Below are 13,812 nucleotides of genomic sequence, written 5' to 3'. Positions count from 1 at the left end.
GTTCCAGGCACTTTGATTCCAGAACCAGGTACAGATACCGGACTTTCTACCTACTGGAGCATTGGTATGTGCTGGCTCCGTCCAGTCTACTCAGGATCCTTCAGGACCTTGTCCTGGCTGCTCACATTCACCCTGTGAAGACCCAGCACCCAGGTCTGACAAATGCCACTTTTGAGACAGTAGATATGAACAGATTTCCATAGAGTAGAAGTTATATTCAAATATGGAACAATCAAAATAACAAACAAAAAGATGAACATGCTACAAAAAAAGGAAGGAGCAGCCAACAGGCACGAAAATAGACACCAGGTAGTAAAGTCATCAGGATCCTGAGAGGCCCTGTGCTAAGACAGACCACTGACGTCAGAGATCAGCGAGAAAAGTGCACCACCCAGAGATTGACTAATGATGCGTCATTCTCATTGCCTGCCTCCAGCTGGAGAAGACTTACTCAGCTTATTAACATTAGGTATGAGAGGACTCCACGTCTGTAAATACTCAGCTCTAAATCCATCCATGGAAAACAGAATAACCGGTGGCAGGTCAAATCTGAAAATGGAAACAAAAATTAGTCCTTTATTTTGATGAAAAATAAATACACTCTTTTCTATACTACTTACAATTCTCCAAATTAGAAAATGCTTAGAAAGTACACTAAGAAAATAGTTCTAGGTCAACTGTTCCTTTCTCTTTTTAAAAATTATTTCCCTTAACAATCTATACTTCCTTTATGATGGTAACCCTTAATATAAATGTTCAATTATAAAAAGAAAAAGTGTTACGTAAATTATCTGTCTTTCAACTCTGCGATCTACCAAGCTTTGAGTGCCAGAGTTTAAATAACTTTGGCTAACTTTCCTTATTCCCGTGTACTCCTTGGCATTGGCTGTCTGTGAGAGCCAGGCATGTCATATATGAAATTTCTCTAGCCCCGAGAGTTTACGATGAAAGGCAGTGTGCTGTGGAGCAAAAGGAAGGGCTTCGCCCTCAGCAAGACTTGGGTTCACTTCTTGGCTTCATTCTTTACTAACGATTTAATCCTAAACAGTTCCTCAACCTCTCAAAATTCAATCCCAACCCACTTAGCAGATACTTTGGAATCATCACAACACAGCACATTGTTATCATTGCCTCACCTCAGATATATTTAGCGTTTCACAGTGATAAGAATACACAGAGCTAATTAATTGTGGTTTTCCAACAGAGGTCAGTGGCATGCAAGCAGGGGATTAACAAAACATCACCAGAAATCACGTTCTATATTGCAGACCTTTCACGGTCCTGGCTTTGGCACTGAGCCAAAAGCCATGACAACTGAATTCAATGCTCAAACTCAAATATCATAAAAGTTACAATTATTCTACCTTCTTTTGGATGTAATTATGATATGAAATTTAGCAACTCTGTAGCTTACAAGGTGTTTTATTATTCTAAAGTTCTACATTTCTTGACTCTTTATTCTAACATCTCAGAATATTAATATTAACCTTAAAAGCATTACAGTCTCTTTTTGGATGAGTATTTAAGTTAAAATGATGGAAGGTAACCTTTGGGTTATAGCAGAGACTGTCTTTTTTTCATTCAATATTTTTTTGTTTTTTAAATTTTACTTGTATTTTATATACATACACACACACACACACACACTTTTCAGAGATGTATAGTTTCATAAATTTTTCCTAACTGAACTCCACTGTGTGGCCATCATCCAGATCAAGAAACAGAATATTACCAGCACCCTAGAACCTTCCCCTCATGGTTCCTTCTAATCACCAACTTCTGTCAACCACACTTCCACCACTGGTGATCACCATCTTGACTTCTAAGGGCATAGATTAGTGGTGTCTATTTTTGCACTTATCTTTATATGCAAACTGAACCATATAGTATGTATTCTGCTGTGTCTGGCTTCTTTTACTTAACATTACATTTGGGATTCATCCGCATTGTTGTCTATAGTTGTAGATCATTCATTGTCATGGCTGTCTAGTATTCCAGTGAATGACTAAACAACAATTTATTCATTCTAGTGTTGTTGGGTATTTGCGTACTTTCCCATTTAGGGCTATTGTAAATAGCAACTATGAAGACAGTAAATTTGTTTTAAATTCCAAACAAGTGCATGCATGTGAGAATGCAAAAGAAATTATTTTCAACTCTGTGCTCAAGCAGTTTCACGTCTAAATTTTTTAACAAAAATATACTTTTCCGAGAAGTTTGGTTAGAAAAAGTCTTTAAAAATTCTGACAAACACCCAATATTATTATGAAGAAAACTTTGAATGCTCACACCAGCTAAAAATAAGAAGAATAATTTCCGTTCTTTTAATGTGCTTGAGTAAAGCTGGAAAAAATATCAGTGCAGCCATCTAATTCCACATTGTAAAAGAAGCTGTGAGGAGAGTCTGGAGGACAAGTCCGTTTGGTTTCCCAGAAGATGCATTTATTCTAGAGCAATTCATTTAACAAATATTTGAGTCAGACATTGTGCTGAGAATAAAGGCATGAAAGGATTCCAGCCCTTATCTAGCAATGAAACTGAGAAATAAACAGACGTGGTTAAGGGCTAGATTTGAGCAGGGTGCTATCCAATTAGACAGGAGGACGTCAGATTCAATCTTTGTAAGGTGAGAGCTGGCTCTCCAGGGGGTATGGCATGTGAACCAAGCCCTAAAGAACAAATAAAAGTAATATGAAAAGAGCATGGGACCAATGTTTAATTGGGGAAAATGTGCTGTGCAAAAACCCTTGGGAGGTATGAGGCATTCAATAACATTGATGAGTCAAAAACATTGGGTTAAGCAACAAAATACCAGACCCAAAGAGAACATAGGGTATGATTCCATTTATATGAAATGCTAAAACAGGAATCCACGGTGATAGAAATCGGAACATGAGGCATCTTTCTGAAACAGTGGAAATATTTTATATCTTGGAAATATTCTATATCTGTGAGTTACACAGGTTTCCGAATTTCCAAATCTCATTATACCGTACACATAAATGTGAATATTTAAATATATATAAACTATATCTCAAAAAATAAAACTGGAAAATTGAGACTGTTTTAACTACAATGTGTAGAAAATTCATTAAGAAAGAAGGAGGAGACGCATGGAGGGGTGGGGTGACGGGTGTCACCTCACGTGGTCATCACCCATGCCCACCTGACAGAGTGCCCCTCACTCATTCTTCAAGGTCCACCTTTCATTGTGAGGCCTTCCAGGGACAAACCGCTTCCCCTTCCCTCAGGAAGAACAAATTTGAGGTGCCAGGATGTTAATAGCAAAGAGTTCTGCCCGGGGTAACTTAGACCTAAATTCTACTCCTGACCATAGGAACCATGGGAATGTTAGTATAAGGACTTCAACCAATTTTTCAAGCCATTCTGGTAAGACATGAATGTAATAAATATAAATATGCTTTGTAAACAGTAAAGCAAACAAAATTCTGTTATGAGTTGGAAGCCACAAGGAATCTCATCGTTTGTTAACCTTTTCATTTTACAACGTAAACAGAGTGGAGGAAACTCCCCCTTGCCGCTCAGCTACACTCCCGGGTGCCCTCTGTGAAAGGAGGATGAAAATCCCCATGGTGTTCTCACCCTTCTGGACACCGAGACTGCTGGGCTGTGCCACACTCCTCTTGCACCCATGGGCTTTCTCCTGAAAAGCATCGGATCAAAAGCTTTAGATGACTGCCCCAGGGACAAGAAAAGAGAAGCAAAAGTTCAATGGACATGACCTTTCAAAACTACTTAATTCCTGTCCCTCCAGTGGCTCAATTCTTCCAGAACGTGTTTAGCGCCATTTCACACGATGGCAGGTCAGTGCCTCTCGTGACCCACACAGAACAGAAATCTGCACTAACTGAATACCAGGAAGCCCATCCTCACCCAGAAAAACAAAGGGGATGCCTTTAGCCAGAGAGGGACAGTTTCTTTCCTTTTTTGATAATGTTTTTTTCTTCATGGACAATGTTTTCCCAACTGCTAAAAAAACCCTAGGTTAATAAATATAGATATACAATCTAAAGAAAAAAGAAGGCATGAATAAAAGGAAACATAGCCAGTGACAATAATTGATATCAAATGGACAAAACTGAAACAACAAATACTTAAGATCTTAACCAGAAAATGGACATTCCTGTTAATAGAACACTCCAGCTAATTAGCAAAGTTGAAATGATAGAATTTGAATGTCATTATTTGCAACACCAGTGGATCTAGGCAACGATCAATAACTAACATCCCCCAAAAGGAGACAAGCAGACAAGATGTGCTTCTTAATAGAAATAATATCCTGATGTATGAAGTACACATGCTAAATAAATAAACAAAACCTGAATCTAAACAGTCCTTTGGTGCTAACTACCAATTTTCAGGAAATACAGGAGATGATACACTGCTTAAGTCACAGGACATGCTATCTGCAAAACCCAGACTGGAAAATTCTACAGGACAAACGACCTCATGTCTCCAATACGTAAATTGCAAGGCAAAAAAAAAGAGGGAGAGAGAATCGACTTTTAAAGGACTTGAAATATATCAGCCAGTTGCAATGTATGGAATCTATTTGGATCCTATTTTTTAAAATATTATGAAATAGAAAAATTAGAACACTGGATATTTGATGACAAATAATTGATATTTTTACATATATTGATGGCATTATAATTTTGTTAAATCCTTATGCTTTTTAGATACACTGAAAATATTTACAAATGAATTATAACTCTAGGTTTTGTTTTGACATAATCTAAAATTTTGAGAGATAGGTTGGGGGTAATAAAGAGTATATTTTATTAAGAAAAAATTCAAAACTTGGAAATAAGCAAAAAGAGGGCTGAGCACAACTTCATTTCAAAGTAGGAATTATCTAAAAAGCCCACCTATGAATTATCTAATTACCCAGGAGTCTGTACCTTTACCTAGCTTATTCTTTACAACTCATTCTACAACTCAAGAAGGGTAATTGGTGGAAATGAATAGCCATATGGCTGATTCTTGTCTGAAAGCAAATAAATTGCCCTGTAGAAATGCAAATCATTTCTGTCCCACCAAAAATTAGAGTTTCAGTGATTGTATTCCAACATTCTTTCAGTCCTATACATTCTCAGTCTCTTGATTTCTCTTTGAGTCAGCTTAATATTCCAGTTGGTTATCTCATTAATGAGTTAATAAATCTTCGACATGTTCACTTTACAATCATATGAGAGTTGTGTTTTTATCTTTTTGAAAATTATACTGTGTCAATATGAGACAAGATTGGCCATCAGTTGATCCTTGCTGAAGCTAGGTCATGGACATATGGGGAAGACATCATACTATTCTCTCCTTTTTACGGGTTAGAAATTTACCATAAAGGTTTTAAAAGTTCTAAACTTAAAATACGAAAGTAACTAGCTGGTTTCCTGTACAAAAATTATTCAAATTCCCTCATACTACTGTCTGAAGATATAGTTTTGGCAAAAATCATTTAATATCTTTAAATATAAAGTGTTGAATCTTTAGAGTGAGAAAACATTCTCAATAATTTAAAAAATAAGCTGAAATGATTAAATTAACTCCAACAAAGTAACAAATTAGTGGTAATGGTAAACTTCAACACCGCTTATAACAATTAGTTTTGTTTCTGTTAAACTCAAACAATATTGTGTGATGAATTCAGTGGGAAAAATTTACCACATGACCTGAGGATCAGTCTTGAGATAAAAGTCAAGAGTTATAACAATGGGATAGAAGGCAGGAGAATATAGAGGTCAGAGGCAGTATGATCAGTGAACTCATTAGAGAAATAAGCAAACCAGAGACAATACTTGCCTTTGTGAATTTAGAGGGATTCTTAATGATACACAATTCACTATTAAATATCAAGCAGTTATTATTTAAAAGCAGAGTTACCATTTCAGACTTTTATTTTCCTTTCTGATTGCCTTTTTTAGCTGATTTTCAATTATATTTTGTGTAAGAACGGATTCCTCTATTAGTGCAAAATCTATTTTCTACTATGAGATTATAGCTAATAATATTTCTATTATAACATTTTCCTCCTATTTAAAAAGTCAGAATTCAACCTAATCCCTTTTTTTGTCTAAAAATATTAAACCTGTAAGTTAGTTAGCTCTATTGGATATGGTGTTATGAAAAAGGAGTTGATAGCTTGAAGGAATTTTGTTGCTAGCTGCATATGTGCATTTTTCATAAATCTCATCAGATGTTCTGAGGGAGTGGTGATTTAAGAAAAAAATCTGCATCATCTGTAAAGTGGCAGGTGGATGGAAGCAGCAGTTGAACAACCTGGATGATAATTATGGCTTTGCCTTAACTTCCTGGGGGTCCTAAATCAGTAATTTAACAACTCAGTACACAGTTGTTTCAACAACAACCTTGGTTTAACAGACTGATGTTTAAGCCAGATAACTTCTTTTATGATGTTCTAACTTTAGGATCTGCCATCTGGTGTCCCAAACCACAGGTCTAGAAGAGTCATTGGACTGAAAAAGACCGTGCCTTACAGAGAAATACAGGACTTTAAGGTTTCTCTTCTTTCCTGTATCTACGCTATGACCTCCCTTCCTCTATGGTGCACAAACCACGTTTCTTCCCGCAGTGAACTTTTGTCTTTTCTTCTATATGGGCTAGCTAAAGATTCTCTGACTTGTTTAAATTTTTGCAGCCTAAGCCAGCTTCAGGTCACTGCACTCTCAGAGGCAAATGGGTCAACATCCTCTGCTTACCTTGGCAAACACTCTTATAGTTAGTACAGCAGTCTTTCCTCTGCAAACAGTCATCTGAACAAGAGCAAAGGCTGGATTCTAGTCTGGTCTCCCCACAACGAAACACATTGCAGGTCCATATTTGAGCTGTAAAATTACAAAATTCAGTTCTGAGCACTTAACTTGTTTTAAGTATCCAATACTAAAAATATAAATTTAATGCATTTCTCCCTGTCTTATTGTACAAATTCTTGATTTACCTGCATTAGTAAATGAAATTACATAACACAAATAAGGGACAGTCCACTGCTTTTCTTCATTTGGCACGAGTCGCAGAGAGAGATGCTGGGCTACCTAGAGAGGTTCACCTCTGAGTTTGGAGAAACTCTAAACATCAATCCTATTCTCACCCAAGGGTAGGAGCTCCCGATGGTGAAGAACCACTAACCCTCAGCGATTGTTCCCACTCAAGAGCAGCTTTTCCCAGCCTTGTCTACAGACAGGCAGCAAGGAAGGAACAGGAACATGGTCAGGCCCGTAAGAGTGTAGGCAGGTCAGGGGCCTCCCAGCTGAGAGTGACAGCAGTGGTACAGCAGCTCCCCACCAAGTTTCTGGTGTCTCCCTGGCTATAGACTTAGGACGAGGTCAGTTTAAACAAGTCCCGACGCTAAGAACAACCAGGGGCTGCAGTGAGGCTGCTTCCCAGCGCACCTGCTCATGAGCAGTGACTACAATCACTATCAGTCCTGCGCTTAGACAAACCCACGGGAGAGGCGGCTGCTGCGTGCTTCAGTTGTGCACAGCATTCTTCATTCCTCACTGTTTAGTATTTACTAAGAAAGAAAAGATTTCAGGAGATTAAGGAAAGGGAATACAGACTTTATCTAGACTAGGTCATCCCCTCCCTCCTGCCCTTCGCAGAGAGCATAACGTAAGGAGCTCTACTGTTCTAACGTTCACTCTCCTGACCCTCTAGACTCCCCACCTTCCCTGATTTCTTAGAAATCAAACATTGCAAACTGTGTCTTCCACTTAGAGAACAAAGTTTCTTAAGTTGTGTTCTGAGGACGCTGGCATCAGAATCACCAAGAATCACCAGCCTTCCTAGTGAGCCTTATGCACCTGAAATCTGAGAACTACTGAAAATGAAACTAAATAAGAGCATTAACGTACACCATAGTGAAACTCCATTGAACATAAGCAATTATGCGGCATTTCATCTGCTGTAGGTTATTCCTCAACCTCAGCTAACTGAAGTGTACATTCTGCATTTAGCACTGCAAAGGAAGACAGCATAATCCTAGCTCCTGCATACAAGACGTTATGGGTTTAATTGTACCCCCTCAGAAATGTGGAAGTCCTAACCCTCGCTGCCATGAATGTGACTTGACTTTAGAAAAGGATCTTTGCAGATAATCACGTTAAAGTGAGAACATTAGGACGGGCCCTAATCCAGTGTGGTGGGGGTTCTTACAAAAAGGGGAAGTTTGGACACGGACACACACAGGGAGGACTGTGAAGACTCAGGGAGAACCTGCATGAAGATGAAGGCAGAGTTTGCAGTTAGGCTGCCACAAGGCAGAGAACGCCAAGATCGCCAGCCCGCCAACAGAGGCTAGGAGAGAGGCACGGAACAGAGTGTCTCTCAGTCTTCAGAAGAAACAAAGATCTTGGACTTCTGGCTTCTAGAACTGTGAGAAAATGAATTTCTGTGGTGTAAGCCACCCAGTCTTTGGCACTTTGTTACAGCAGCCCTAGCAAACTGATCACAAGGTGTGTGGTGAGCATTTGCGCGTGCAGCAATGATGGCACAATCAACGTGCTAAACAACTTATGCTTGGAATTCATACTTGATTCCACACAGGAGTCTTCAAAATCCCAGCAGCAGTCGCCTCGGTCTTTACATCCCACATCACAACGGCAGCCCTCCAATCCTCTATATGAAGAATCAAAGCATCTTTTCCTGCAGCTGCCTGTAGAGTGAAGGAAATAAGGAAATCAATGCTTAGAGAGTATCCAATATCTCATAGCTAGATGGTAGAAGCACACAGAAGTACTAGCACAGACTATGACAGACAACTAGGCAATTGTTATGGTGCTGTATGATCCATCAGTGCAAAGTAATAAATAAAGAGTGACAAATAATGAGTGATTTTCCCCCAGGACCCCAAAGACGTCCCAGACTCAGAGATACCGAGTACCATTAGATGAGGGTGGGTGGGACAGGCAGAGGCTAAAAATAGTGGAATTGGTTGAAAGTTTGGATATGCAATGACTACCCACCACACCTCCTACTAGAGAATAGAAGGCTCATAATCTGGAGGAAATTAGGAGGAGTGGCTCTCATCACAGGGACAGCAGACATAGAGGATTAGCAATGATGAGAAAAGATGAATCAGCCTTACTCTTAAATGTGAACAGATGGCTACCAGACATCTGAGCATGGCAGGGAGCATCCAGCATGAAAGACAAAGACCAAAACAAACAGGAAAAAAGAAAAACTTGGTGGAAAAGGAAACAACGCAGGGAGCAGAAGAGTTACACAGGCACACAAACACACACACGTGCACAACTAATATTGAGGTCCTCTGAAAAGAGAAGATATTGCTTCCACGAAATAAGAAAGAAAGCCATAATTAAAAGAGAGAGAAATAACATTCAGAGAGCTCTTGGAAATAAAAACATGAGAGCAGTAATAAAAAATTCAATAGAGGGGTTTGGTAGTGGGAATTATTGTTCCCAAGAAGATTCCATGCCCTAATCTCTGAGACTGTGAATATGTTGCCTTACATGGCAAAGGGACTTTACAGATGTAATTAAGGCTACTATTTAGTTGACCTTAAAACAGAGAGGTAGTACCTAAAAGTGAAAACAAGAAAATGGAGATGATATTATCAAAGAAATCGTATTCAGAAAATTTCCCAGAACCGAAGAGTGTAAATTATTACAACAAAATTGCTCACCCATTTTCCCAGGGCAAAACTCACACCAAGGGATCAACAGGGATAAAGAGATATTGAAAGCTCCCAGAGAAAGATCATGAGCAACCTATAAAGGGTCTCAAGTCAGAATGGTATAAAATTTCTTAAAAGTGACATTGGAAGCTAGAAGCCAGGAAAACAATGTCTGAAATTGCTAGAGGAAAATTATTTTCATCTTAGAATTCAAACTCTCAAGTGTTAGGTTAGAATGATGAAGATGTGTTTAGATAGGTAAGAACTCAAGTTATATCTTTCATGCATCCTATTTTAGAAAGCTACTGAAGAATGTCCTTCAGCAAAATGAGGAAGTAAAACCAAAAAAGAGATCCAAAAAATATGAGATCCAGGACAATGGAGAGGCTAAGGAAACACCAATCATACAACAAACAAACCGAGAGAGCAAGCAACACAGATTGGAGCAGCAGAACAGAGAAACAAATATTAAAATCAAACATCTCACTCTATACCCAAGTTTACACTGTCAAAAATGAGGGAGCCAGATAATGCTAGGTTTGGTGGGGATGCATGGTAAAGGCAGGGTAGGCTGTGGCAGCCATTCTAGAAAGCAACCGGGGACTACTTACCCAAGTTAAAATGTAAACCCTAAGATCCAGGACTGCCATTGCTGGGTATGTGACAAAGCAAATCCAACACAGATCCATAAGAGAACCTGCAGGATTTATGTGGTGTTGGGGAACTAAAGTCACCTGGGTATCCAGCACTGGGAGAGGGCATAAGTCAAAGGGTGTGTTGGATACATGCCAAAGAGTGCTATGTAGTAAGTAGATAGATGCATAAGAAGTGATGCAAGCATAGCAATTTAGAGGGATCTTAAAAATCACTCAGTGAAAAAGAAAGATAAAAATATTTATATTCCATTTACATAAAACACTCACATTTTTACATTCACTCTCCTCCTTTGAAACATTTTCCACACTTGGCTTCCAGGACACAACAATCACCTGGCTTTCCTCCCACGGTCTTGGCCACTCCTTCTTAGTCTCCTTCTCTGTTTTTTTCCCCTCTCATTTTCTCATTCCTTTAAGGTTGGCACACCCTGGTCACATTGCTTTAAACCCCAATTAGGATGCTGATAGCCACTACATTGTATGTCCAGCCAAGACTTGCCCTCTAAAGTCAGCCTCAACTACCATCTAACAAGACAATCATCTTGTCTTTTCTACTTGGACGTCTAGTAGATATTTCAAATTTAACACATCCCAAAGAAACTCCTGATTATTCTCCTGAAATCAGCTCCTTCTACAGTCTTCCCCATCTCAATTATGGAAATGTCATATTTTCCGATGTTCATACCAAAAATCTTGAGGTCATCTTGACTCCTCTCTTTCACACTCCACAGCCAATCTGTCAATAAAATCTATCCACCACATCAAAAGATATCCAGAATCCAAATACTTCTCACCACTTACAATGCTCCCACCCTGGTCCAAGATATAAGGCTTGTCTGTGTCATTGCAATAATTTCCTAACTGGTCTCTCTCAACCTAGTTTCACTCTGCGATTTATTCATAACACAGCAGCCTGAGTGATTGTGTTGAAAAGCAAAGCACAGCATGTCTTTCCTCTGCTCAAAACCTCCAATCACTTCCCATCACACTCAGAAGGGAAGCCAAAGGCCATACTGTGGCCCACCAACCCCTCTCTGATCTGGCTCCTCTTGGTTGATCTTGTTTGATGACTCCCTCCCTCTGGTCCTCTTAGCTCTAGCTCACTGATCTTCCTGTTATTCTCTAAATGGCATTCTTCACAGCCCAGGCAAGCTCCTGCCCGGCCCTTCCCTCCTGCTGTTTCCTCTCGCCTGGACTGTTCATCCCCAAAATATCCCTGTTTCCCCCTCACTTCCTTCAGCTCTTTACAAAAGTCACTTCATACACACACCCCACCCCACCCTCACTCAATATTTCATATTTCCCTTTTTTAGGTTTACTTATTCCTTAGCATTTTCCCTATCATACAATATATATTTTGCTTATTTACATTTTTATTCTCTATATTCCCTGCTAAAATGTAAACTCTTTGAAGGATTTTTGGCTGTTTTCTTCACCACTGTATCCTCAGTAATTAGAATAGTACTTAGCACCTAGTCAGCTCTCAACTGTAAAAGAATAAGTAAAAAGTACGTGCACACATAACAATAAATTTGTAAGAATGCATAAAAACTCAAACTAGAAAAACTAGTTTAAAAATTCAAACTAAAAAAAAAATAGATCGCCTATGAAAAGTGGTTTAATTGGAGTGGAGAATGGTGAAAACAGTCCAGGGTGGGGTATTAGGAAACAGTTGTGATGGAAGAATGAGGGACTGCATATGTTAAGGAGGCTGGCAAAGAGGGACTGGAGTTAAATATCAAGGCTCTGGGAGGGCGGAGAGGGAGGGGGAAGGGCATGATGCCACATGAGGGCTGATGGACTGAGACGAAGGGAGAGAATAAGGAACAATGACTCTGGCTCGGGGAAGCCAACCAGCAGTTGTACTAAAGGAAGGACGGAAGTGAAAGAGCTGGACTAATAGGAGATTTTTTTGGAGATTAGTATATGCCTCTTGCAATTAATTTGTGATCTGTGGGATAAAATAAGCAAGAAATGACATTCACCTATATACAGTAACATCAGAATACTACTACCAAAATGCCCTGCTGACATCTCTTAGATCTAGGACTGGTACTGTAGTTCAGAAACACAAGAGCCAAGGGAGCAAGAAAAGACAGTAATTTTCCAGCTAATGCCCACATTTTCTGTTCCACTGTGCTCCCCTGTTACACTAGGGGTACTGAGTGTTGGTTAATTCTTAAATGGAAACATAACTGGAAAATTATCAGTCATCTTCCCTAATGAAGGACTGAGAAGACTTTCCCCAGTGGAGTCAAATTAAAAAGGGGAATAAATGATCTAACGTTTGACCTCATACTTCCCCTTAGTAAAAGTGTGAAAACAACACATGATAAGACTATAGAAAGTGCTTTTTATAGAGCCACTTGTAAGTGGTTTATTTACTATGCACACTAATGGGATATGACAAAAGAAACATGAGGTCTATTGATATTTTGGGGCATGCATCTCCTTTTTGTTTTTTTTCCTTCTTACGAGAGAAAAAATGTGAAGCTTTTATTCTGCACTATGTTGCAGGAATGTGACACTGCCCAACCAAGACACAGGGAGATTTCAGGGATGGAGCAACACTAACGTGATATCAAGGGGCAGGAGTGGGGCAGGAGGTCCTGGGAATGGAGCAACAAAGACTTTCGAGGCCAAGTTTATCACCAGACAGTAAAGATTAGAGGAGGAGCGGGGATAGAAGGAAGCTCTGATCAGGGATCAAAGTCCTCGATGAAGGTGAGGAAAAGTCAGAGAAAACTCTGGAGTGATATGAATCGCAAAGGAGCAGGGGGAGGAGGGCAAAAGCAAAATCCAGAAAAGACAGTGGACAGTGCCAACCAGGGATGCGGGCTCCCAGTAAGTGGGGTTGGCAGAAGGAGAAGCCTCGTAAGAGAGCGCCGCATGGAGGAGAGAAAGAGCTTGGGAGAGGAGTGCACACGTGTTCACAGGTGAAGGTGAGGGGCAAGCGGCACCATAGCGTGTTCCGAGGCATTGCTGAGGGGTATACCTTGCTTTTCCGGTTGCCTGAGTCCAAGGCCCAGCCCTAATCCAAGTGACACAATCACCAACAAAGCGAGAAGAACCTATTACAAAAAAGGAAAGTGACCTTACAATATTTTTAAAATGTACAAAGATCCAGACAACCAGGCTCCCTCAGTGAATATTAAGGGCACACAGTGTGCTAGTTATGCCTGATACCAGATCCAACAATGATAGAGGTACATAATTTCATTTAATGCCTGGAAGTAAGAAAGGTTTGGGAAGAATTTTTAAATACCATTTATTACAGATCTTCAAATTCAAATACATAACTCCCAGTGAGCTTAATCCCAGATTAAGTTAAAGCGTGAACGAAACCAATGGAGCCATTTACTTTTTGCCCAGTTTTCTTTCTTAACTAGACAGATGCTTGGAAATCATTTCTCTAAAAGCACTCCAAAACTGTGAAATGTTCACTACTTCATTCCTAGGGAGCAGGGTTCTTCTTCCTCATCCGGT

The 13,812-nt window shown here is 39.6% G+C and overlaps 1 protein-coding gene across 12 annotated transcripts in view; it reads right to left on the bottom strand.

Moving 5' to 3' along the window:
• Positions 1–13,812, bottom strand: part of ENPP3 (ectonucleotide pyrophosphatase/phosphodiesterase 3) — an 88,042-nt gene that overhangs the window by 55,296 nt on the left and 18,934 nt on the right. For 4 of the 12 annotated variants that reach the window (XM_070557154.1, XM_070557159.1, XM_070557149.1 and 1 more), the window contains 5 exons: positions 13,322–13,397; positions 8,567–8,689; positions 6,738–6,863; positions 3,604–3,664; positions 452–549 (listed from right to left, as the gene is read on the bottom strand). In XM_070557154.1, coding sequence (XP_070413255.1) covers positions 452–518 — 67 coding nt within the window. In that variant the 5' untranslated portion in view covers positions 519–549; positions 3,604–3,664; positions 6,738–6,863; positions 8,567–8,689; positions 13,322–13,397. The remainder of the gene's footprint in view (positions 1–451; positions 550–3,603; positions 3,665–6,737; positions 6,864–8,566; positions 8,690–13,321; positions 13,398–13,812) is intronic. The other 8 variants (XM_070557151.1, XM_070557160.1, XM_070557155.1 and 5 more) reach the window with 3 other exon arrangements.

Source organism: Equus przewalskii, chromosome 9 (genome assembly GCF_037783145.1).
Source record: "Equus przewalskii isolate Varuska chromosome 9, EquPr2, whole genome shotgun sequence".
NCBI classification, from domain to species: Eukaryota; Metazoa; Chordata; class Mammalia; order Perissodactyla; family Equidae; genus Equus; species Equus przewalskii.
Note: the sequence above shows the minus strand (reverse complement) of the source record. Positions and strands in the feature narration are given on the sequence as shown.